The sequence below is a fragment of the Corythoichthys intestinalis genome, chromosome 12 (genome assembly GCF_030265065.1).
Source record: "Corythoichthys intestinalis isolate RoL2023-P3 chromosome 12, ASM3026506v1, whole genome shotgun sequence".
Taxonomy (NCBI): Eukaryota; Metazoa; Chordata; class Actinopteri; order Syngnathiformes; family Syngnathidae; genus Corythoichthys; species Corythoichthys intestinalis.
The window spans coordinates 46447556-46473880 of NC_080406.1; the positions used below are offsets into that span (position 1 = coordinate 46447556).

Genomic DNA, 26325 nt, shown 5'->3' on the forward strand with positions numbered 1-26325 from the left:
AGGGTGCAATAACTTCAACCAGACACTTCCTGTACCCACAGATCAGGACTAATCTTGGCCCATTGTTCTCGACAAAACTGCTATAGTTCAGTAAGATTCCTGGCATGTCTGGCATGAATCGCTGTCTTTCGGTCATGCCACAGCATTTCAATGGGGTTCAAGTCTGGACTTTGAGTTTGCCACTCCATAACGTGTATTTTGTTCTTCTGAAACCATTCTGTAGTTAATTTACTTCTGAGTTTTGGATGATTAGATTCAACTGTCTGACAGACCGCCACAGGTTTTCCTGCAAAACATTCTGATAAACTTTTGAATTCATTCTTCCATTATTGATTACAAGTTGGCCAGACCCTGAGGTAGCAAACATCCCCAAATCATGATGCTCCCTCCACCATGCTTCACGGTGGGGATGAGGTGTTGTTGATGTTGTTCCATTTTTCCTCCACAAATGACGTTGTGTGTTACTTCCCAACAATTCAACTTTGGTTTCATCAGTCCACAAAATATTTTGCCAAAACTGCTTTGGAGTGTCCAAGTGCCTTTTTGTGAATATCAAACGAGCAACAATGTTTTCTTGAGACAGTAGTGGCTTTCTCCGTGGAGTCCTCCCATGAACACTATTATTGGCCATACTTTTACATATAGTTAATGTGGCCACAGAGATATTGGACCGTGCCAGTGATTTCTGTAAGTCTTTAGCAGACACTCTAGGGTTCTTTTTAACCTCTTAGAGTATTCTGCGCTGAACTCTTGGCGTCATCTTTGGTGGACGGCCACTCCTAGGAAGAGAAGCAACAATGCCAAACTCTCTGCATTTGTAGACAACTTCTCTGACTGTCGATTGATGAACATCCAGACTTTTAGAGATGGTTTAGTATCCTTTCCCAGTGTGATACAAATCAACAATCCTTGATCGCAGTTCTTCAGACAGATCTTTTGACCGAGCCATTGTTTACATGCTATCCTCTTTAAAATATGAAAACCTATAAATGTTTGGGCTGTTTTAGTTAAAGAAGACACTGTTTTTACATCTGTGTGATTTTGAAAAAGATCAGATCACATTTGATGGTGATTTTATGCAGAAATGTGAGAAATTCCAATATGTTCAGATACTTCTTCATACCACTGTAGCGGCCATGGACAGCAATAGATGCCCAATAGATGCCTTATTTGCACTAGGAGGCCTGGCAGTGAATGATCATATTTCACTGCCCATGACAACAATCCATTTTGACTGGGAGGGGGCAAATGAACAAATGTTAATGTTCATGCTCCCATTCAAAATGGAATGGAGGTTTAGCGCTATCAATGCTAGCCAATGAGTTAACATTAGGTTTTACTACAAAGTATAATACATGATTATTCATACAAATATGTGTGTGCATATTCATTACTATATATTCCAAGTAATTATGGTCACATTATTCATACCACCTGTTTCTTAATGTTTGTTTTCATTTTCTTTTTTGCTCGGGGGAATAAACAAGGCTTTAGTTCTTTTGGTGTGTTCTTGATTTATCAAAGTGCACGATGATTACCATTCCGGAACGCTAAGTCCATTAATTGAGAAATTACTGTAGCATACTACTATTTTCTCACTTTTCACAGTTTTTCCACAATTCAAGTCTTTACCATCGCTGTAGAGGAAAGGAATCTCAAAACAGAATTAATGCTACTCACATGACTCCTTCATATCAGTGAAGGATAATCATGATAGGGATATTAATTAATGCAGTTGTCTAACACTAGAATAAACAATCTTCAGTTTATCCTTTGCAGTCTTCTCGATACTTAATTTATTCATTCTCACAAACTCATTAACATGTCTTTTTTTCCCTGATCATTGGTTCATTATTTGCTTCCCATTTTTAATCATATTCATCCCACGTTGCAATAATAAAAAAAATAAATAAAAATAAAAAAAACTCACAGCAGTCGCTTACTACCAATATAATTGCTCGCGTGCATTCGTTCTGCCTCCCTGAATTTCATATTGTTTTCCTCCAGTAGTCATGTGCCGCATTTGTATTTTTTTCTCCATTTGAAGTCATATTCACAAATGATTACAGATTTCCTCTTGCAAATACTCTTTTGACTGAGGTTGATTATAGACCAACCAAGATATTTTCACACAATACAATGACTATTATTGTAGAACTGAGCAATTAATTTCCCTTGGCCACAAATTGCACATATACTTAATGAAAATAAAGCCTGAAAGAGTTCTACATGTTTTTGATAGTTGTATGTAAAGTAATTGTTCCCATTATTATTCTCTTGATAACACACAACATGGGAGAAATTCTTATTTTGCTCATTTTATTTGAATTATCTCATAACACTTCAAATAGGACTGTTATGTTAACAGTGTTGATGTTCCATTTTAAGTACAGATAATCAATTCAAAGTATTATCTCAACTAACCATAGCATAAAAGTTAGACCCCCCCCCCCCCCCCTCCATAAGGCATTGGCTGCCATTGACAGTGCTAGACGTCCAATTCATTTTGACTGGGAGAGGCTTGCAGCGATCATTTGCCACTTGATAACAAACAGCACTTTGGCACAATGACACATTGGCAACAATTGACGGTGCTAGATATCCATTTTGACTAGATTAAAATTGAAACAAGCATTCACAGCCAGTCCTGCCAGTTTAAATTATTTAGACATCTTTCGTACTCTCAAAAAATAAATAATCAACTTTATAGTATCATTATAGCCATATCGAGTGTTTTCTGTTTTATTCATTTCAATTGCTTTAATTTGGTTTTTATTAACATTTTAATAATTGAGACCTGGCATTCACATACTGTGTATAAATATCACATTTTGGGTCATGTTGGCTACACTTGAATACCAAATGTTAATACTGTGGGCTACATGACCCAAAATTGTGATGTATCGTTTACATATGATGACGTCTTTGTGAGGTTGTTATTTTTTTAATTCACCAAATATAGTCACCTTCTTATAAAGGTTCAAAGTGCTGAAGATAGTCCAGGGTTATCTATTTTGAAATATCTGATATAAATTTAAACTCCCAAATGATCCACATTTGTGATTTTAAATTTACATTTGAACCACATGGGAATTGTGTCAGCATTGTTGCTTTACATATGGATAAGATGATATGACATTTGATTGTCACAGTGGCTGCAATGTACTTACTTGTATCCACTTAAAATCAACCACAGTATGCAAATGGACACCAAGAACATGATGTACAAGTGTTTTGCTAAACCACTGTCAAATCGTATTCTTCTGCCTTAGGTTTCCATCTTTCCCATTTTACAGCATCACTGTGTGAAAATAATTTGAATTTGAGAACAGACCTACTCTTAGCCCACAATAATTGCTTCTCCGGTGAAGGGCTGAATTCATTTCTTTTTGTAACTCCCACCACACCTTCATCTAGAAGGAGGGAGCGCTGAGGTTGTACGATTGACTATAATACCTCCTATTACATTAGGGGGAGAAATGGTTTAATCATGCTTATGAAAGACACTGTTGTTATGGCTATTCCAGTAAATATCATGTTATTATCATATGATGGGGTACTGACTTCCTTCCTTTTTTGTTTTTCGTCATTACAGAGATTCTAAGTGGAGGCGTCTATGTCGACAATAACAAGTTCCTGTGTCACGCAGACACTATTCATTGGCAGGACATTGTCAAGAATTCAGGTGTTTTTCCTGTGGTAGTACCCACCAACAGCAGTGTCACATGTAAGTAACAATCTAGTATATTCAAGGCAGGATCTTGTGTAGGTGTAAACATCAACTTATTTCATGAACGCTTTCATTGCCTACAGTGATAGACGTCCAATCATGTGGCTTTTGAAAATGAAATTAAAACTTTTTAAATGAGTTTGTAACTAGTAAACGTCCAATCAACTTTAAACGGATTGGACATCCCTTAATGCAGTGGTCGGCTTGTGGGGCATCAGAAGATTCCATATTGGGTGAACACAAGGTGCCACTGTACAGAAATGGCGGACGATTAAAAAGCAGTAGGTCCGATTCAAAGCAGTGGGTCCGTAATAACTTCCGGGGATGCTGGAAACCTAATTGACCATTGAGGACGTAATTCACATGAAGCCCGCCATACGTTATAGTTGTGTTTAATTCACAATTGCGAAAACTTAGCGAGCATGAGAAATCAAAAAGCAATCCGTTCCACAGCCCACAAGCAAGAGAATATCCGGCACTTCATCAGGAACACACACTCTACTGAGCCCCATTTTGACTTGTTTAAAGAACATTAAATAGAAGTTGGATCAGCCTGTAGTGTGTTTTTTTACTTTCATTTTGAGTATAACTCCAAATCCAGACCTTCATGGGTTGGTACATTTGCTTTTCAGTGATAATTTTCATCTGATTTTGTTGTCAGCACATTCAACTATGGAAAGAACAAAGTTTTTAATAAAAATATTTCATTCAGGCCTATCAACAATGTGTTATTTGAGTGTTCCCTTAACTTTTATTGAGCAGTGTATAAAGTGGTATGAAAAAGTATCGAATCTTTTGGAATTTCTCACATTTCTGCATAAAATCACCGTGAAATGTGATCTGATATTTTTTTTGAAATCACACAGATGAAAAAAAAGTAGCCACTTGACCTAAAACCACCCAAAAATGTATAAGTTTTCATATTTTAACGAGGATAGTATGCAAACAATGACAGAAAAATAAGTAAGTGAACCATCACATTTAATATTTGCCCAGGCAGCAATAACTTCAAACAGACACATCCTCTAGCTGCAACTCAGTCTGGCACACCGATCAGGACTAATCTTGTCCCATTCTATTCTACAACACTTCTGTAGTTCAGTCAGAATCCTTGGATATCTGGCATGAATCGCTGTCATTAGGTCATGCCACAGCATCTCAATGGGGTTCAAGTCTGGACTCCAGAACGTGTATTTTGTTCTTCTGAAACCATTCTGTATTTGATTTACTTTTGTGTTCTGGATCATTGTCTTGTTGCAGCATCCATCCTCTTTTTAGCCTCAACTGTTTGAGAGACGGCCTCAGATTTTCCTGCAAAATAACTTGATAAACTTTTGAATTCATTCTTCCATTAATGATTGCAAGTTTTCCAGGCCCCGAGGCAGCAAAACAGCCTTAATCATGATGCTCACTCCACCATGCTTCACGGCGGAGATGAGGTGATTATGTTGGTGAGCTGTTCCAATTTTCCTCCACACATGACGTTGTGTGTTACTCCCAAACAATTCAACTTTGGTTTCATCAGTCCTCTGATGTGGAGTGTCCAAGTGCCTTTTTGCGAACATTAAACAAGAAACAATGTTTTGGTTTTTTTTAGACAGCAGTGGTTTCCTCCATGGAGTCCTCCCATGAACACCATTCTTGGTCATAGTCTTACATATAGTTAATGTGTGCACAGAGATATTGGATTGTGCCAGTGATTTCTTTAAGTCTTTAGCAGACACTCTAGGGTTCTTTTCTGCTTCTCTGAGTATTCTGCGCTGAACTCTTGGCGTCATCTTTGGTGGTCAGCCACTCCTTGGGAGAGAAGCAACAGTGCCAAACTTTCTACATTTGTAGACAACTTCTCTGACTGTCGACTCATGAACATCCAGACTTTTAGAGATGGTTTAGTATCCTTTCCCAGCGTGATACACATCCACAATCCTTGATCGCAGGTCTTCAGACAGCTCTTTTGACCGAGCCATGATGCACATCAGACAATGGTTCTCATCAAGACAATTCTTACCAGGTGTGTGTTTTATAGTGGGCAGGGCAGCTTTAAACCATTCGTCAGTGATTGGGCACACACCTTAATTATTGTTTGGTAAAAATTGGTTTCAATTGCTCTTTAAGTCTCCTTAGGCAGAGGGTTCACTTACTTACACTACAATACGTACAATACAATACTTACAATACATTACTTACAATACATTACATTACTTACATATGATTTTTCATTTGTAAATTTATCAAACATGTCATGTCTAGCTGCCCTTCCTTGAGTATAAGCACACTTGGCATTGCAACCTTCACAGACTGTTTTAAGATCACTTTAAAAAAGTGATGCACATTTATTGTGAATCACTAAGAATTTAGAAAATGAGATCTAAAACGTTCAACGAAAACCTGCCCCATTTGACTTCACTGTCCGACAGACTCCAAGGGGAACTATAAAAAAGATAGAAATCTGAGACTACAAATCATAGTCCGCTGTCATTTACATTTGTCTTTGTACGCCGCATTTAATGCTGTCGACCTGTTCTTGAGATCTGCCAGTTTGCTGGAGGGAGTCAAGTTGAAGGACGAGGAAAAAGGCAACAGGCTGGTGAAAAAGAACAAAGCGAAACAATGTCAGACGTTAAGTAAAAAAAAAAACAGTGGGGCGATGGATTAGGGAAGGTAGATGGAGAGTGAAAGAGATAAAGAGTGCAGTGGAGAGGGCCACATATGAGGAAGATGAGGGCGGAAAATGGAGACTCATGTTGTTAACAGAGTAAGTCTTGGCGCTAATAGCTCTCATCTGAAGAGGCTGATGGACAGAGGACAGCACTCTTGCACTTGCACAGGCTAACTCTCCTCTCACTCAATTATCAGACAGTCAATTAAGCTTTCCAAAACTACCCAGTACGGCACTTACATACTTTGCTTCTTTGATGCTTTTATTGCCAATAGATTTGTAGAGGTTTAACGCTTAGCTTTAAAAGAAACTAACAAAGCCATGTCATATTTTGGCAAAGGCGATCGAGATATATATGAGTTCAACATCATGTTAAGGATGCAGTGTTGTTGAATGGTTAGTTAACTATCAGTGCCACTGATAATAATAAACATCCGATCATGTGGCTCTTTTTATTCTTCTTTGAATGTTCATTTACTGCTTGCATCTCCAGTTTAAATGTTGGACGTCTATTGCTGTCAATGGCAGTCAGCGTTCATGCTCGGATACAAGCAGTTTGACATTGATATCGAAGCAATTTTTGTTACTCTGCTTGCATGAATTATTTTCAACCGATCCGATTAAAAAAAACTAATGATTTTGATCATTGTAGCCAAGAATTGATGATCGTTTCCATGACATTATTTGCAGGTCAGAAGTGTCATCGCTCCTGTAATGGCCGTTGCTGGGGCCCCAAAGAGAACCAGTGTCAAAGCCGTGAGTAGTTTAAGTGGAACATAAGTACAGTGGTACCTCTACATATGAATTTGATTCGTTCTAGAACATGGTTTGTATGTCGAAATGGTCATATGTCTAGTAGGATTTTCACATAATAATACATAATAATTCGAATAATTCGTTCCTTAACCACAAACCTATGCCAAATCCTGAATAAATACTGAAGGTACAGGTACAAATAGCTTAACAAATACATTATAAATACAAATTCTAATAATAATATTAATTGGGTTCTAATATGGCGGTTGTGTTTTGCATGCTGCTCCTAAACATACAGTGTGACTGATGAGAGAGGAAGAGGTGCGGCATATTTTTTACTTACTCTACTACGGCGAACAATAGCCGTGTTGTGTTGCACAAATTCTGAAATAAATAATTAAAAATCTGACAAAGCTGGCAACTTCCTTGCCGATGTTACATTGATAATAATAATAATAATAATGAGTTGTCATCGAGATCGTAGACATATTCTGGCCTGATTGTCGAGCCAGTGCACTGACATGCACACCACGCTTACCGTATTTTTCGGACTATAAGTCGCACCTGAGTGCCCAACGAAGAGGAAAAAAACATATATAAGTGGCATTTTGGGGGGAAATTTTCTTGATAAAATCCAACACATAGAACAGCTATGTCATCTTGAAAGGCAATTTAATTAAAATAAAAGTACAATAGAGAACAACATGCCGAATATGTGTACAGTATGATAATATTACATGATGCATGAACAACGAAATGCGAATGTGGCCGGTATGTTAATGTAACATACAGTGGGGAGAACAAGTATTTGATTCACTCCCAATGGGTTTTCTCATTGACTGTGTATCAAATACTTGTTCTCCCCACTGTAGCTATTAAGTTATTCAGATAACTATAGCATAAAGAACATGCTAACAAGTTTACCAAACCATCAGTGTCACTCCAAAACACCAAAATAACATGTGAAATGATATAATAATGTGTTGATAATTTCACACATAAGTCGCTCCTGAGTATAAGTCGCACCCCCAGCCAAACCATGAAAAATACTGCAACTTGTAGTCCGAAAAATACGGTGTATTTTTCTGGTATTTCCTTCTTAATTTCAATGGTAAGTGTCACTTTTTTCCTTTTTTCGCCACCTGCACTAACCTTCGTGAGATCCATGTTGATTTCTCTCACATTAAAATCCGCTATGCAATGAAATGAAAATGAAATTGCAACGCTGTCATAAATCGTATTTCGAGCATGTGGAGACAAATGATGAGTCAAATTTAACATCAGAGGATTGTATGTCGATGTGATCGAATGTTGAGGTACCACTGTATTTGCATTGTCTCTTTAAAATCATTTCTAGCATGGATTTTATTGTCCTGTAAGGCATGGAACACGGTCATTTTTAAAAAACAACCTCTGATGCTTTGCAGGTTAATAAGAATAATCCCCTTTAAGTATAATAGTACTTGATTAATTAAACTTTAGTTTTTTTTCTTCACCAACATTCCTGGCTTGCTTACTGATCTATTAATCAATTATTTGTTCAGCTGCCTTTAGCTATCTGTACACCCTCACCCCAAAAATTGAGATTATCATGGAGTGTAACCACAAGTCTACTGTGATCTCCTCCTATCACTGTATTCTATTAACATCCCATCCTATCTCTCACTTCCTGTGTGAATGCAACTTTATGGGTACAAAACTGCATGCTATTATCTGTTATGTGTGATTACCAGTTCATGACTATGACTTGGTTGATCAGGACAGCAGTTTTAGTACATTAATGTGCACAATTGAGGCACAATTTTATCATTTCATCTTTGAGTCATGCGGGAAAGGACTTCCAAAACTGGTTCCAAAAGATTTGCTTAAATTGGTTTCAGAAAAAGTTTCAGTAAACGCTAAATTATTTAACTGGTGTGTGACAATAACACTTGTTGTGATGTGATGACCAGGTTCCTTCAAAGCCATGATTTTGTCCTTAAGGCGAATGCCTTGTGATGGATTTGACAACCAAGTCAAAAAAAGCTCATTCTGCCTGTCAGAATGGCAATGTTAGGGTGTCAGACTGAGTTTTTAAAATAACCACATAGTTATCCTGTCATCAGCGTACAATGGCAATGTGTGATTTTGCCCCTATTTTTCACTACTTTTCTCTCAAATTATCTGCGAGCGTTTCTCATTTTTTCTCATAATATTCTAGCCACAGGTTGGATCCATTCTAAATGAGCCCACAAACCTCATACAGTACAAGGCAATTTCCCCCCTTTCCATTATAATTTTTTTTATGTTTTATGCTTGTACTTCTCGTGTTTGATTGCCCCATTTCTAGCCATCCATTTGTCATCTCTTCCTCTACTCTGCTTAGACCGTCTAATATCTGACTTCTGATGTGGGTACATCTCGATTTAGTTTTCCTCCGGTCACGATCCCATTATAATAATGAGGAGTGAACTTGGTGAACACTGTTTGCAACATGGTACAGATGAGCCACTGATAAGCACGGGGGCTGTCTGTCTTGTTTCCCATTGTCACGCTTCTATCTCACACTCATGTCTTCAAGCTGCGGCGCATGTGATGATTCATCCTTGATTGCCTTACTTTCGCTCACAACCTTTTCAGTCTGTTTTGGCTAACTGCACAAAATGATAAGTAGGGACCTTGTATGAAGGAAAACTACTTCAAAGATTAATTCTGTGACATTTTCATGAATAATTATACAAACGTCTCAAAATCAACAACAAAGAGAATATTTTTCACTGAGCAATACTAAAACTTATTTGACTCAATAAATAACTCTTAAAGTTCAAACACTGTACATGAAAATACAGTTCACCATCCTGTGGTTTCAAAGTGATTTTGGCAAAACCAAAAGATCTGACTAAATGGGCTACAATTGATTCATTTTTCGATTTGTTTTAGATATAAAAACAAATGCACTGGTAGGCTAGGAAAGAGTACATCTTTTTTTTTTTTTTTTTACATTTCCAGTTCATTTTGTGATTCCTTTGGCCATTTAAACTGGAAGTCTATAATGCTGTTAGCTCAAGTCTGTTTTAACTGAAGCTTCCAGACTTGTTTTTGGGCACTTTCACATTAGACCAAGAGGACCAGGGTCCGGTTGGAGAGCTACCTTGCAATGTACTTGCAAATGACTTGTTGAAAAGGTTCAGCATTCACACTGCGCCAACCGAACTACCCCCCCCCCCCCCCCCCCCCCGGCCCCATCCCTTCGGAAAAAAAGGGGGGTAAAAAACAACCAAAAAAATGGAGCCTCTGGTGAAGGCATTTGTTTACTTAATACTGTAGCAACGACAACAAAGTGGCCAGCTTCGTCAGGTTTTCAATCCTTCATTTTAGAACTTGTGCAACACAACACGGCTACTGTCAGCCGTAGGCGAAGCCAACAACAACAAAACATAGAAAGTGAAAGTATCCCGGACCTCTCTCAACTCTCACACTATGCGTTCAGGAACAGCATCCAAAACACAACCACCATATTAGAGTCCGATTCTGTGTAACAAATGCAACAACTTTGGTGCAGCACAACAAGATTTAGCCAGGGTTAATCATCTGTCCTCTTGCCATTGTTGATTTTGAATAGCGTGCGCTCAGTACTTCCGCTTCAAGGATGCACTGCATGTACAGCTTCACAGCCTAGAGCATCACGCACGTAAAGTAGCAAAAGCACACCCTGCTCCTGTTGCATTCACAAGCGAAGCAGGGTATGCTTAAAGCGGACTGAGACCCGCGATTCTTGAGCGGACCAGAGTTTGTTTGTTTTGTCTGACCTAGAGTTCAGACGCACATTCACATTTAAAAAATGGAGCAGTCTCTCTGAGAAAAAGAACTCTGCTCCGTTTATAATGGACCAAACATTGCTAATGTGAAAGTGCACTTAGGTAAAACAAAGCGTTTTATGTTGAAAATTCTTGTTAATAAATGCTTAAATCTCTGAATTCATTATAGATATGGACGTAAAACAATCTCGATTATTGGTTTAAAACAAAACAAAACAAAAAAAAAACATGTAATCATTATTATTTCAGGTCAATATGTCGAAATACAACGCTAGTCTGTTAGTCAATGTGGCGGCCGCCATATGTAAACAAAGCTTTTCCGGTGAAAATGCTTGTGAATAAATGCTTGAATCCCTGAATTCTTCATAGATATGGATCAGCGGCCTTTAAGGTCTAGTTTTTTTTTTTTTTAACCTCTCCAGCCTTGCGAGCTCATTCATGGTGCCCTTCGGAAGGAATAGCGCCCCCACACATCAGTGGTAAGGAAGACATGCATGTAGGCTGGCATCTTTATTAAAGTGAAATACTGATGCGCAAATTATACAATAAAATGATAATGCACATGATACATGAGTATGATCATACAAATAATTTGTTAACAGGAAACGGTCCCTTCAGGCACAGCAGTATCTGTTATCCACATCCTCACATCTGCCGAACAACTAGCTTCTTGCTGTTCCTCATGGTCCTTCATCTTCGATTTCTTTGTAAAAGCGAAATTTGGAAGTAGATTTCCCTGTTTTCTCTTTTTTATATTTGGACAGCTAATAATTACAAAATTAGCACTGGAATTTTGCAGCGCAAGAACAAACTGTCCAGTGCGGTCTTTTTTGGGGGGTTCCGAAGTGATGTAAAGAAACAGCGGTCCTCCGCCTCAGTGGTAAGGAGCACACGAACTGTGCACGTCTTTATTAAAGTGATTATGATTATGCAAAAAATAATAAAAATAAAATGCAGAAAATACATGAGAAGAACAGCATTTTGCCAATAATTACATGACTACCCCCCCAAAAAAAATCACAAATGATGTTTCCAGAGGAGATCATGTCTCATTACGGGGGGCTGGAACCCCTCTGGCTCCCACGTAGTTCGCACCTTGGATGTGTCCATATAATAAAGCCAACCATTTTGTTTTATCCTTACACACAAAATGACATGCTACATATAGTTCTTTTTTTTTTTAGACATATGGTTGAGTACATGTTTATATGCGTTTCAGGCTGGCTTGTATACATTATGGTGATGATATTTCATCACTTTATGAGGAAATGTGTGAAAGCACTATGTGTATTTTTGCACATTGCTTCACAAGAAAAATACCCACAAGCAATTTATTCTGACATTCCTAATTTTTTCATGTTAGCTGTATATCAAAATAACTTGCAAATATCTCTATGTATATCTATGTATTTGTATATTTTACAAGGTACAACATAAAATAAAAGGCACTTTGCTCGAAATATGAAGCACACATGAACTATAACAATTGTAAATGTACTGTTCTTTCAAAATAACTCAACACACCACCATTAATGTGTACCCGCTGGCCACTAAGCTGGCTTCACGCACTTAAGTGAAGATGTTCAAATTGGGCCCAATTATCTACTTTCCCACCCTGGTGTCTTACCACTTCATGGCAAAGAACTATTTGAGGGTATGAAAAAGAGTTGTTGCTCTTTGTAAATAACGATGCCTAGTATATAAACCTGAAACTTTTGAGTTGAAACACTGTTGGAAGGGCCATAGATTTTGCTCATTTTCTTAGATTGGTGTTTTTTGTTGCCAGCGGTTTAGACATTGTCTCTGTGTAGAGTTATTTTGATGAGACAGTACATTTTCTGTGGTTTGCAAGCTGTAATATACTAGTATAAATTCAACATTTATTCATCTAACTGGTTGTCACACCAATGAAGAATTTGGAATTTTTTTCCAAAAATATATCCTGATATATAAGTTTAAGGGTTGTACTCCTTTTGTGAGGTACTTAATTCTCAAATTTCTGAAATGTACAATATGCTTCTTGTTAAGGCTCAAGCATAAAAATTCTATTTGAACTCTAGTCATTCTTCAATAGTGGCTGAGTACATTTGTAGCCAACCTAGATTTCTGTCTTCAGAGTACTGTTTAAAAATTTTCTGTTTAACAATTATCTTGTTTTTGTAATTTCCATATCCACAGTAACTAAGACAGTGTGTGCTGAACAGTGTGATGGTCGCTGTTTTGGGCCCTATGTGAGTGACTGCTGCCATCGTGAGTGTGCAGGTGGCTGCTTTGGTCCAAAGGACACTGACTGCTTTGTAAGTGAAAATACTTTTACGTACACAGCACAAAACAACACAACACATGTTCAGCCACGACAAATACAGTATACAGCTCATCTGATTTAATTTTCTTGTCGTAGTCCACAACAGTAGTTAGTGTGGCTGTAATTATTCTTTTAATTCAACACACAAGAGAACATTGGCTCCTATGTTCATTACTGAGCTATTGTAAATAGTGCTGTGCGATAAGGAAAAAAAAATCTATCATGATATGTGCCATTTTATGTTACAATATCAATATGCTACGATATAATACATTTTTTAATTTTTTGCCGAAAAATGATCAAACAATTATGACAGCTTTTCCCCACTCACCTAATTTTGGATGGAGATTAAACTAACATGCCACAAATGTGAAATGTATTAAGTAGTGACCAAACCTAAAACTATGCAGGTTAAACAGATGCAGCACAGTAGGGTACATATATTTGTTTAAGTTTAAAGATAACTACTTCCTAATCAGTGGAATTAATAACGGCATTAGAGTATAACGGTGTTACTAACGGCGTTATTTTTTTTTCAGTAGTGAGTAATCAATTACTTACTTTTGATCTTTGCAACACCATTACCATTACTGAAGATGTAAAGGCGTGCTTTACTATGTGCTACCACGTTGGTTGAATGATGTGAGAAAAGTGAGGCACTCGGACGAGAGAGCAGTGCGGGAGTTGGGAGGAGGGAAGGGAGTCGTGACGCTGTTGCAAATGCGATGCTAGGTGGCTCCAATAATACCTTACTGTAGCCGATAGTCTGCAAACTACACCCACATGATGCTACGGTAGATATCACATGTATATAGAACTAGATGCAAAATGACAGACACGGCGGCGTTAGCGCATGTATAGGGAACTAGATGTGAAATGATAGACTCACCGGCATTCGTAAACAGCCGCCAGCTTAAAGCAAAAGACTTCTCAGGAAGGCTCGGTGTGTAGAGTACATTGCTAGCGGACCTAATTAACTTTTTAACTAAAATACTCCTAAATCGGCAAAATCTTGACTTGAATCTATCTTTGAATGATGAAACAGTTTTAAAACTTTCACATGTCGAAAGTAGACAGAAGGGAACAAATGCAATAAGGGGAGCAATTTTAACAACTTTAATGGTTGATTCACAACATTAAATGACTTCCACACATAGCAAAGGTTACTATCTAGTTGTCCCAATATCCGCAATACCCCTGTGTCTAGTTAAGTGTAGGTTAAAGAATTGGGCTAGGGCCAATTGTCCCAAAAATCCAAAGTGAGACCTGTTTTTATGGAATAAATAAATAAATAAATAAATAAACAAATAAATAAATACATAAATAACATGAAAAGTAACACCAGTTACTTTGCCAAGTAACTAATTACTCTCACATTTAGGTAACTGAGTTACTAACTCAATTACTTTTTGGGAGAATTTATAACTGTGATTAATTACTTTTTTAAAGTAAGATTAAGAACACTGCTCCTAATACTTTTGACAAGTGGTTTTGACTTTTACAACTGTTGTATTTTTAAATAAGATAGCCTAATATCATAAATAATAGAATTAATTGATATTTACTGTATATTGGAACCTGTGCTGTCTTTGTTCTGTGTGGATTATATATGTTGCTATTTTCAATTTTCTTGCATTCATTACTCACGTACCGTTGGCAGGACGAGGCAATTGGTTAATTATTGGTGGAGCATCTTGAGGCCAACTATTTGTACTGCTATAGCCTAGGAAATCCCATAAATTTAGCAAGTCAGTTGAAATTGGACATTGCAAAAACAGGTTTATGTATTGCGACAATGACGAAAGATAAGTAAAATGTCAATCGAAAGTTTAATGTTATTCTGCGATTTGTTTTGTCATATCTGGTTGTGCTATTTGCAACGTGCAATGTTTTTTTAATTTTAATTTTTATTTTTTTCACTATGTACAGGCATGTACAAACTTCAATGACAGTGGAGCATGTGTAACGCAGTGTCCCCAGCATTTTTTGTACAATCCCACCACCTTCCAGGTGGAACACAACCCAAGGGCCAAATACACTTATGGAGCATTCTGTGTCAAGAAATGCCCACGTAAGTTTCAACACTGTACACCTACAGAACACACTTCATTTGTGTTAGCTTTTTCTTGGCTATTACAAGGGAAAGTGATAATAAAATATTGATGTTAAATGGGCACAGAAAACAGATATCCAACTTAAATAAAATAACATCACAAGAGCATTTGCACTTTTAACTCTTTCAGTACCATTGCCGAAGATAGATGTAGAATTATATGGCTCTTTTCATAGCTCTACTTTGAATTTTAAATTTGTTTTTCACTAGTAGACATTAAGCCATTTCAATTGGGAGGGTTGGCAGTGAGTGAACATTTATTCGCTGCAAGCCCTCCCATTTAAAATGGATTGAATGTCTAGCACCCTCAATGGCAGCCAATGAAATAAATCATAAACCAGCTACAAAGACTTCATAATATATTGACGGGACACGGGGCGCGGGCTGCGGGGCCGATTAATAGGGGGCCTAACTCCGTCAAAGCTGACTGAGTAGAAACACAGATATGTTGAAAATTATTGTGACTAAATGCTTAAATCCCTAAATCCTTTATAGATATGGATGTAAAACAGTCTCAATTTTTGGTTAAAACCAAAAAAAAAACGGGCAGTTAGCATTTATTTTACGTAAATATGTTGAATGTTCTGCTAGTCTTTAAGCCACTGTGGCGCTGCCTTATAACCATAAAGAGCTTTTTACATTGAAATTTATTGTGAATAAATGATTAAATCCCTGAATTCTTTATAGATATTGACGTAAAACAGTCTTGATTCTTGGTTTAAACAACAAAAAAATAAAACGGACAGTTAGCATTTATTTTACGTAAATATGTCCAATGTTCTGCTAGTCTTTAAGCCACTGTGGCCCCGCCTTATCATTACTAAGCTTTTAACATTGAAAATTCTTGTGAATAAATGCGTAGATCCCTGAATTCTTGACAGATATGGACGTAAAACGGTCTCGATTCTTTGTTGAAAGAGCAGAGAACTGGGCAGTTAGCATTTATTTTATGTAAATATGTCGAATGTGGTGCTAGTCTTTAAGCCACTGTGGCGCCGCCTTATCATCACAAAAAGCTTTTTACGTTGAACATTCTTGTGAATAAATGCTTAAATCCCTGAATTCTTTATAGATATGAACGTCGAACAGTCTCAATTTTTGGCTAAAAGTAAAAAAATAAAAATAAAAAAAAACAGGCAGTTAGCACTTATTTTATGTAAATATTGCGAATTATGACACCAATAAAGTAGCGGTTAATTTCTCCCATTAATTTTTTTCACAACGTTTCATAATGCATGCATTGTACGAAAAAAAAATTAATTACCTTGAATCCTCGAACAAATCACTCCTGAGACAATCCTTCCTGTTTGTATGCGGTACAGCTTTCGTATTTTTTCAACCTGAATCTGGCATTGGATCACTGTATGTGATTGAGAATAACTGCAACCGACTTCGACCGACTGAAGCGGAGTGTGGGACGACCCGCTACTTGAAGGCGTGGTGCAGTGTCTGGGGATTCTGTCCCGTCAATATCATTATGAAGTCTATGCCAGCCACTGTAAATGACTAATGGTAAACCTTTTTCATGTCATTTTTTCTTCAATATGAGGCTTTTCAACTTTTTGGAGAACTTTGAACAAGATTTCCACCAAAAATACTTTGAAAGTGTTGCTCAGAGGTCATGCGCCAGTTTCACATGAATGTGTGATGCTCAAAAAGAATCGATGCTTTACACTTCAATCCTTAAGGATTTGCGATCAAGCTGAGGGAAGGACCATTCAAAAGACAGTCACCACCATGTAAACACAAAGCAACTCAGGATTTAATGGTTTCATAATGTCAAAGAACTACACTACACTACTACTAGAATGAACTACAAACTACAGGATTCTTTGCTAAGAAAAAGAAAAGTGTCAGACCAGGAATTATTAACTTTACACTCCTAACTGTAGGTTGAGAAACTACCGTCTAAATTGCCTCTCCAAAGACAGAAATGGACTCTTACTGTGACTTCTTCAGAGCCGTTTGTTCATTATTGTTGAGTCCCCTCAGAGAGCCTTCTTATTTGGGGGGGGCAAAGTAAGAGCGTGTATATACAGGTACAGTACAGTAGGTTGTGGATAAGAACGATCTATGGCTATGTTCTTTTTCAAAGCAGAACACTACAACAATCAAGTTATGGTACTTTTATCCAGAAATCTAGTGCTTTCCTCCAGTGTGAGTCAGAAGAAAGTCGTTTTTGCCCTTTATGTGTGATTTTCTTCACTTGTATAACAAACAAGCCACAATCTGTGGTTGACATTTACAACACAATGTTTTTCAGATAATTTTGTGGTGGACCAGAGCTCCTGTGTGAGAGCGTGCCCCAGTAACAAGATGGAAGTGGAGGAGAACCACATCAAGATGTGCATTCCTTGTACAGACATCTGTCCAAAAGGTGAACTTTTTCAGAAAAGTTATGTTAGTTCTTTTTGAAATGGTTTTTGTGACATTTTGTGGAAGGTAAAAAAAGGGTAATAATACCTCTTACTTGGGATGACATTTCTTTGTTTAACTAAAGTATTGCTTTTTTGCCATCTGTTTGTGTTTTACAGCATGTGATGGCATTGGAACTGCCAGTCTACAGGCTGATCAAACAGTGGACTCCAGTAACATTGACAAATTTGTTAATTGCACCAAAATAAATGGCAATTTGGTTTTTCTCATCACGGGAATCAAAGGGTGAGACATAGCTTACATACTGTACATACCCATGATTAATAGTATTAATAATTAGAATGTATGAATCGGGCGGCATGGTGGACAAGTACCCGTATTTTTCGGACTATAGGTCGCAGTTTTTTTTTTTTTTCATAGTTTGGCTGACGTGCGACTTATACTCTGGGGCGACTTATGTGTGAAATAATTACCACATTATTACATCATTTCACATGCTATTTTGGTGTTTTGGAGTGACACTGATGGTTTGGTAAACTTGTTAGCATGTTTTTTATGCTATAGTTATCTGAATAACTTTTATTAGTTATGTTACGTTAATATACCGGTCACGTTCGCATTTCGTTGTTCATGCGTAATGTAACATTATCATACTGTACACTTATTCAGCATGTTGTTCTCTGTTGTATTTTTATTTTAAAATGCCTTTCAAGATGACATATCTGTTCTATGTGTTGGATATTATTAAGTATATTTCCCCCAAAGATGTGACTTACTGTATACTCCGGTGCGACTTATACTAGTACCGTATTGGCCCGAATATAAGACATTTTTTTTTGCGTTGAAATTAGACGAAAAAGAGGGGGTCGTCTTATATTCGCGGTTTAGACGTTATACCCATTTACGACACTAGATGACGCCAGATATCATTGAAGCGATGTTCTGTTATGACAGATCTCAGCTACTCTCAAGTTTAACCAGTTTGCATTATTTTATTGCAATTTTTTTTCTTATTCAGATTTGTTTCAAGACTACAGTTACAGTTAGACTTCACTTTGATGGTTAATGCAGTTATTGTATTTTTGTTGTTTTATCACAATAGATTGGTTTATTTACATTTCAAAAACCAGAAGCCATTCATTTACGAATGTGATTGCACTTTAGTTTACATATTTAAATGTTCGGATATTAAGATTTGAATGAGGCAAAATAACATGCTTTTTCTTTCAAATATATTGTTATCATTTTTTTCGGATGTAGTGTAATTATTTTCTGTATAAAAATTAATTTGGTGTTCAAAAAGTCTTTTTTTCAAACTTGAGTCTTGAAAAAGAGGGGGTCGTCTTATAATCAGGGCCTTCTTATATTCGGGCCAATACGGTATATGTTTTTCCTCCTCTTCATTGCTCATTTTGGGCTGGTGCGACTTATACCCAGGTGCAATTTATAGTCTGAAAAATACGGTATTTAGTATGTCTGCCTCACAGTTCTAAAATCAAGGGTTCAATCCCGGTCTCTAGCCTTCCTCTGGGGAGTTTGCATGTTCCTCCCATGCCTGTGGGGGCTTTATCTGGGTAGGTTTTCTCTCACATCCGAAAAACATGCATGGTTGAACACTCTAAATTGTCCCTAGTGTGTGCATGAATGGTCCTTCGTCTCCTTGTGCCCTGCAATTGGTTGGCAACTAGGGTGTACCACACTTACTTCCCATAGTTACAGTAGCTGGCATAGACTCCCATCCTCTTGAGAACAAGCGGGTCAGAAGATGAATGAATGAAATAGTTATTTGACACAGTGTTGCTTACATTTCCATACGTTACCTGTCGATTAATTTCACCTAAATGCAAAAATGATAATAATGATAATATATTAGTTAATTTGTGTTGCTGTTGTCCTGTTGTCATTTACAGGGATGTCTATCATAACATTGAAGCTTTGGACCCAGAAAAACTCAATGTATTTCGAACGGTTAGGGAAATTACAGGTAAGTTTTGTCCAGACAACATTTGCACACGGCCCTTACCTCATTCACTGCCATTAATAGTCATAAAAATCAAATCCATTTCAATTGGGATTGCTGGTTGTGCGTGATTGTGTTTCACTGCCATTGACAGCGATAGACGTCCAATCCTATTTGACTGGGGTGTTGGCAGTGATCAAACGATTGCTGCCAGCCCTTCAAGTTGTTGTTTTTTACCAAACAAAATTATATTTTAAAGCTAAAATGTACTAATTATTTTAAAGTAAGAATAGTTAAAAAAAAAAAAAAAAAAAAAAAAAAAATATCAATTGGTAAATAAATAATTATTATCATAAAAATAAAAATCCAACATTTTTTTCGTTTGTTGTCAGCTTGTTTGTTTGTTGTTAAATTCTATATCCACCAAGTTCGAATTTAATACACATTTCTCGATACTGTTTCTCTATGATTTTTTATTTGATTACCATTGAAGGTGATAGACGTCCAATCCATTACAACTTGCAGGGGAAAGGTTGATTTGCTGACAACCATTCCCGTTCAAATAGATTGGACGTGTACTAGTGACAAACATATTTAAATCCACTGCCGAAGGATTGAAATAGCCACATGATTGGACGTCTATCATCGTCAATGACACTGAAAGAGATAAGCTGTGATGATGTGATGATAATGATCAGATTTTTACCTACGTGCACTTTCTGGTCTAATCCTTGGGCTCCTCGGCTAATTTGCAAACAATGACATTGACATCGCTTCCTTGGCATTGTTAAGACCAACAAAAACATCCACATCCTTTTTGTTGTGCATATAAAGTCTGTTTTGCTCTGTGTGTTTAGTTAAGTCTCGTTCCCATCCTCCCTCTGGAGATGGTCCACACTGAGGACAGACATAGAGGCATAAGTTGAATATCAGATGAGTCTTTCAATCTTCTCTGTCTCGGCTGCCATTCCCTAGAGATGAGGGGCAGCCTTAAATTTACCATTCTTAGTTTTCCCTTCATGCACCACGAAAAAAACATGTGGTGTGCATCATTAATCCTTCAGCAACTCCTGACACATTTCTTCCTCTGAGCTGTGTACAGTTGTCATTGCTTTTTTCCCCTTATAGCAGAGGGAACATACAATATTGGCTGTAATATACTCATCCATTTTGAAAGTGACAAGTAGTAAGCCTTTCCTCAATGTATGCAGTGACATGAAAAAGTAACACCTCCTTTTTCCAATTCTTATTCTTTAGCATTGTTAGCAAGCATGTTGGTAGTTTTATTTTTGTTATATTGACATAAAGCAATTAGCCAAAATTGTTATTTTTCCAAGTGCGGGTTCATATTTATTATAATACATTCAGATTCAAAATGGAGGGGGGAAAAAATCTTTATATGATAGGGGAGGAGTAACCAACCATGGTTTTGTAGGAGAGTCTGTCTCTGTTCAGCTTGTCATCTCCCTGAGCTGTCACGACTACAAGACATTTGACGGAGGCAGCCAACCTGCCTCTGTGACCCCAAGGTCACAAGTGTTTTCCCTCATGCTTTTAAATGAGCTCATCCTACACATAGCACACTTGTCTCGGCTTTTCCAATTACTCCCCCTCCCCCTCTTTTATTGTCTCTTCAAAACATTTCTTGTGGAGTGGGCAATCAAATCAAAATGATGTGTTTTATACTTAGGTTTCTCAGTGTCGTAATTACCAAATCCTGAACCCACATTACAATTGCTTGTGAGCGCTGACCCTGTCTTCTTAAGTGGCTACATTCTGTAATTTGTGTTATACATGAATGTGCTCTCTGAAGAATGTGTTGAAGTGCACGATCTTTTGACTTTTACATAAAAACAAATGAGGTGGTAAGACAGCATGCTACTAAGGTGGCAAAGAACTTGAATGCACTGGGTTGAAAAAAAGAGAAAACAGTGCATACATAGACTTTATATAAGAAATGTGCTGAAAGGTTGGGGCATAAAACGTAGGTGGATTTTTACTTTGGTGCGGGGGGGCACAACATGTTGATGACCTCGAAACGCAGTGCCAACAATGAAATTAACTTACAAGAATGTTTAAAATAATAAGTTGAAAATGAGCGTTTTTCTTTGTTTCCCATCATTCTTGAGGGGAATTCTAAGTCAGGCTGCTTAGGAAAGCTATACTTTTGCCAAAATCTGCATCCATTAAATATGGTACACGCGCCGGTTTCGTGCCAATGTAGTTACCCCAGTCAAAAATTGTATCCCCTTGGCGGGGCCACTGCGCTGCACTGATTTGCGTGATATCCGTGTTTTGGTGATGTAGTTATCTACGAGGTTTTAAAACATGGCCATCTTTCAAAAAACTTTTTTTTTTTCTGCCGTAAAACGTATCATACGTACTGAATGTAAAAAAAATGCTATGTTTTACTGTTTTACTCATAGGAGGACCTATAACTGTTATTACTGTAATTCAAATACTGTATTGAGTTTCTCCAGTTTAATAAACGTCAATGTCCAAAATATATAACCGTTGTTCTTTTCTGGCTTCAATTAATTGTTTAAGTCGACGTAACTCATAACTAATGTGTGTTTGTGCGCTCCCGCGGCCAGGGGATACAATTTTTGACGAGGGTAACTACACTGACAAGACACCAGTTGAACAATTAGCGTCTTTAGTGGGCAAACTCCGCTCACCATTTTGACGGTGGTCTCTAGCGTTTCATGGTCCAAATTTTCAATCCTTGGTTCTTGCTCAGTAGTTGTTGTCGTTTTTGAAAGCTTAGGTTTGAAAAAATCACGTGTATCCATTTTGCCTCTTCGGTTCTCGGGTGGTTTTGGCTCAGCAAGCTAAGGTGCTGGTCACATGATCTGTTCGGAAAAATAATTTTGACCCATTATAAAATATCTAATAAAAATATTTTTTTGTTCATTTCATTCATTTTTGTTTAATTGCAATACAACTTTTATAAACAATATTTTACCAGAAAACTCTTAATTTTAAAATCATAGATAGGAAAGTCAATTACAGTGAAATACTTGTACAAATACTTGTTCTCCCCACTGTACATGCAATGAGACTTTTCGGCCATGGAGGGGTTGGGCTGGCCCCCCCTCCTAAACTCCACGTATGGCCGAAAAATAGCAACAATGCATTTTTAGTTAGTTTTTGGTTTTTGGCCGAAAATGAAGAATGCATTGCTATTTTCGGCCCCGACTTTTCGGAATATCCTTACTTTATATGTATACTGTATGTATGTGCTCTTACATATAAAATTTAGATTTGTATACATCCTCTATTTTGTCAAATTATCACTTACAACACTGAAACGAAGAAAATAGATTAACAACCTTCCTGCTGTTCTAACAACCTTCAACATTTTTCAAAGTTCAACTCATTGGCTGGCATTGATGGCAATAGATGAGCAATCTATTTTGACTGGGAGAGTTCGCATTGATGCGAGCCTTTCCTGGCCAAAATGGATTGGAGGTCTATCACCGTCGATGGCATTAAAACATGATGATTTAATTCCAACCATACCGCGTTAAAATGGTTCTTTAGTGTGTTTTCTCAAAAACACTTCTGTCATGATGTAAGCATTTGCTCATGCACTTCAAATTTTAATAATACAAAACTAATTTGAATTTTGCCATGATTGGTAATTTTTTTATGTTTCACATAAAAGGCACATAAATTGAACTTTATGGACTTGCGTAAAATTCAACTCACATTAACACACTCTGAACCCCACTCTGTGCATCCTCACATTTACCTGACTTTTGTCTTTTCTCATTTCTTCATCAAACACTCTTAATATGCCTTCGACTCCACTCTGACGCCGCAGCTCAGCAGGGATTGGTATAAACAAAACAATGTCCGCAAACTGATAAAGATGCTGCTGAAGGTTATTGCTGTCTTGTCTACAAAAAGGTTCCCTGTTTACTTCATCTCCTCTTGCCTCTCAACATCTTGAGTAAATATTATGCTTCCTGCAGAAGAAAAATGTGCAGTTTAATATAATGGAGTCTGATTGTTCATTGATTAGCGAACAGTCCACACTGCCCATCACACCTACAATGATTTTCTAGTTGTCTCCACCACATATTCTCTAGGATGCAAGTGTTTGTCGTTAAGGCAACATATCCATAGTGTTGTTTTAATCTCCAAGAAATGCATGTTTTCTTCATTTCAATTCATTTCGTCTCCCATCCATTATTCCACCTGATATTACTTTCTTACTCCCCCATCCACTTATTTTGTTTGTTTTCTGATATTGGCTAGAGAATTGTACCTCCTACTGGTCTCTACTGAATATTTCATATTTTTGAATCCATTATTGAAAATCCTAAATGAGCCACATCCACCCTCTCAGCTCATCTTTTTAAATGATTCAAGACTGAGATGCAGATTGCTTAAAGGAAATGCAAAAATGTTGATATATGAGACTTGATGAGACGTACACGCACAGCTGGCACCCAACTCTAGCCTAGAGCAGTGTGGTTACTCGATCCTGGAATGCTGCTACTCCTCGAGGGATGCCAACACACATATTTGCGTTATTTATTTATTTTTTTTTCTGTCAGTGGCGGTGATTCATTATAACCTATTTGTCTGTTTGTGTTTGCATCCCCATTTAGGCTTTCTTAACATCCAGTCTTGGCCCGACAACATAACCGACTTGAGTGTTTTCAGCAACTTGGTAACAATCGGGGGGAGAGCTTTGTACAGGTATAAATTTGATGCAAACATGTATGTCTTTATACAGCATCTATTTTGCTCATTGGCTGCAAGTGACAACGTTAGACATCCAATCCATTTTGACTGAGAGACGCTGGTAGCCATTTATCACTGCCAGACCTCCAAGTTAAAATGGATGGGACGTGTAACACAGTCAACAGCGCTGAAACATGAGCATTCACAGTCTATCCTCACGGTTTCAATGAAATGGATGTTTGGCGTTCTCCCTGCCTGGCAATGAGTTAAAAACTATGAAAATGAATTACCTGCCAGTAGGTGAAACCTACCGGAGGTGAAGGTTACTTGTAGAATGTACAGTTGTGGTCAAAAGTTTACATACACTTGTGAAGAACATAATGTCATGGCTCTCTTGAGTTTCCAGTTATTTCTACAACTCTGATTTTTCTCTGATAGAGTGATTGGAACTGATACTTCTTTGTCACAAAAAACATTCATGAAGTTTGGTTCTTTTATTATGGGTGAACAGAAAAAAGTGATCAAATCTGCTGGGTCAAAAATATACATACAGCAGCGCTAATATTTGGTAACATGTCCCTTGACCATTTTCACTTCAACTAGGCGCTTTTGGTAGCCATCCACAAGCTTCTGGCAAGCTTCTGTTTGAATCTTTGACCACTCCTCTTGACAGAATTGGTGCAGTTCAGTTAAATTTGATGGCTTTCTGACATGGACTTGTTTCTTCAGCATTGTCCACAAGTTCTCAATGGGGTTTAAGTCAGGACTTTGGGAAGGCCATTCCAAAACCTTCATTCTAGCCTGACTTAGCCATTCCTTTACCACTTTTGATGTGTGTTTGGGGTCATTGTCCTGTTCGAACACCCAACTGCGCCCAAGACCCAATCTTCGGGCTGATGACGTTAGGTTATCTTGAAGAATTTGAAGGTAATCCTCCTTCTTCATTATCCCATTTACTCTCTGTAACGCACCAGTTCCACTGGCAGCAAAACAGCCCCACTGCATAATACTACCACCACCGTGCTTGATGGTAGGTATGGTGTACTTGGGGTTAAAGGCCTCACCTTTTCTCTTCCAAACATATTGCTGGGCATTGTGGCCAAACAGCTCGATTTTTGTTTCGTCTGACCACAGAACTTTCCTCCAGGAGGTCTTATCTTTGTCCATGTGATCAGCAGCAAACTTCAGTCGAGCCTTAAGGTGCCGCTTTTGGAGCAAGGGCTTCCTTCTTGTGCGGCAGCCTCTCAGTCCATGGAGATGCAAAACACGCTTGACTGTGGACACTGACACCTGTGTTCGAGCAGCTTCTAATTCTTGGCAGATCTGCTTTTTGGTGATTCTCAGCTGAATCTTCACGCTCCTGACCAATTTTCTCTCAGCAGCAGGTGATAGCTTACATTTTCTTCCTGATCGTGGCAGTGACAAAACAGTGCCATGCACTTTATACTTACAAACAATTGTTTTCACTGTTGCTCTTAGGACTTGCAGCTTTGAAATGGCTCCAAGTGACTTTCCTGACTTGTTCAAGTCAATGATTTGCTTCTTCAGATCCATGTATGTATATTTTTGACCCAGCAGATTTGATCACTTTTTCTGTTAACCCATAATAAAGTCATAAAAGAACCAAACTTCATGAATGTTTTTTGTGACAAAGAAGTATCTGTTCCAATCACTCTATCGGAGAAAAATCAGAGTTGTAGAAATAACTGGAAACTCAAGAGAGCCATAACATTATGTTCTTCACAAGTGTATGTAAACTTTTGACCACAACTGTATTTGTAATATGAATTTATGTACTGTAGGTTATACTGTATTCCGTTCCGTATTTCTATTTGTCTGTTTGTGTTCAAGATAACTCAAGAACAATTAAAAGGATTGCTATCAAATTGACTGGAAATGTTTGTCATATGAAACGGAAGAAGTGATTAAAATTT

At 37.6% G+C, this 26325-nt stretch overlaps 1 protein-coding gene across 1 annotated transcript in view; it reads left to right on the forward strand.

Annotated features, from left to right (window-relative positions):
- The window catches only part of LOC130927226 (receptor tyrosine-protein kinase erbB-4-like), a 453841-nt gene that overhangs the window by 301367 nt on the left and 126149 nt on the right, over nucleotides 1–26325 (forward strand). The window contains exons 4-11 of the mRNA XM_057852903.1: nucleotides 3596–3727; nucleotides 7080–7145; nucleotides 13121–13239; nucleotides 15177–15318; nucleotides 17624–17737; nucleotides 17895–18021; nucleotides 19647–19720; nucleotides 24316–24406. Coding sequence (XP_057708886.1) covers nucleotides 3596–3727; nucleotides 7080–7145; nucleotides 13121–13239; nucleotides 15177–15318; nucleotides 17624–17737; nucleotides 17895–18021; nucleotides 19647–19720; nucleotides 24316–24406 — 865 coding nt within the window. The remainder of the gene's footprint in view (nucleotides 1–3595; nucleotides 3728–7079; nucleotides 7146–13120; nucleotides 13240–15176; nucleotides 15319–17623; nucleotides 17738–17894; nucleotides 18022–19646; nucleotides 19721–24315; nucleotides 24407–26325) is intronic.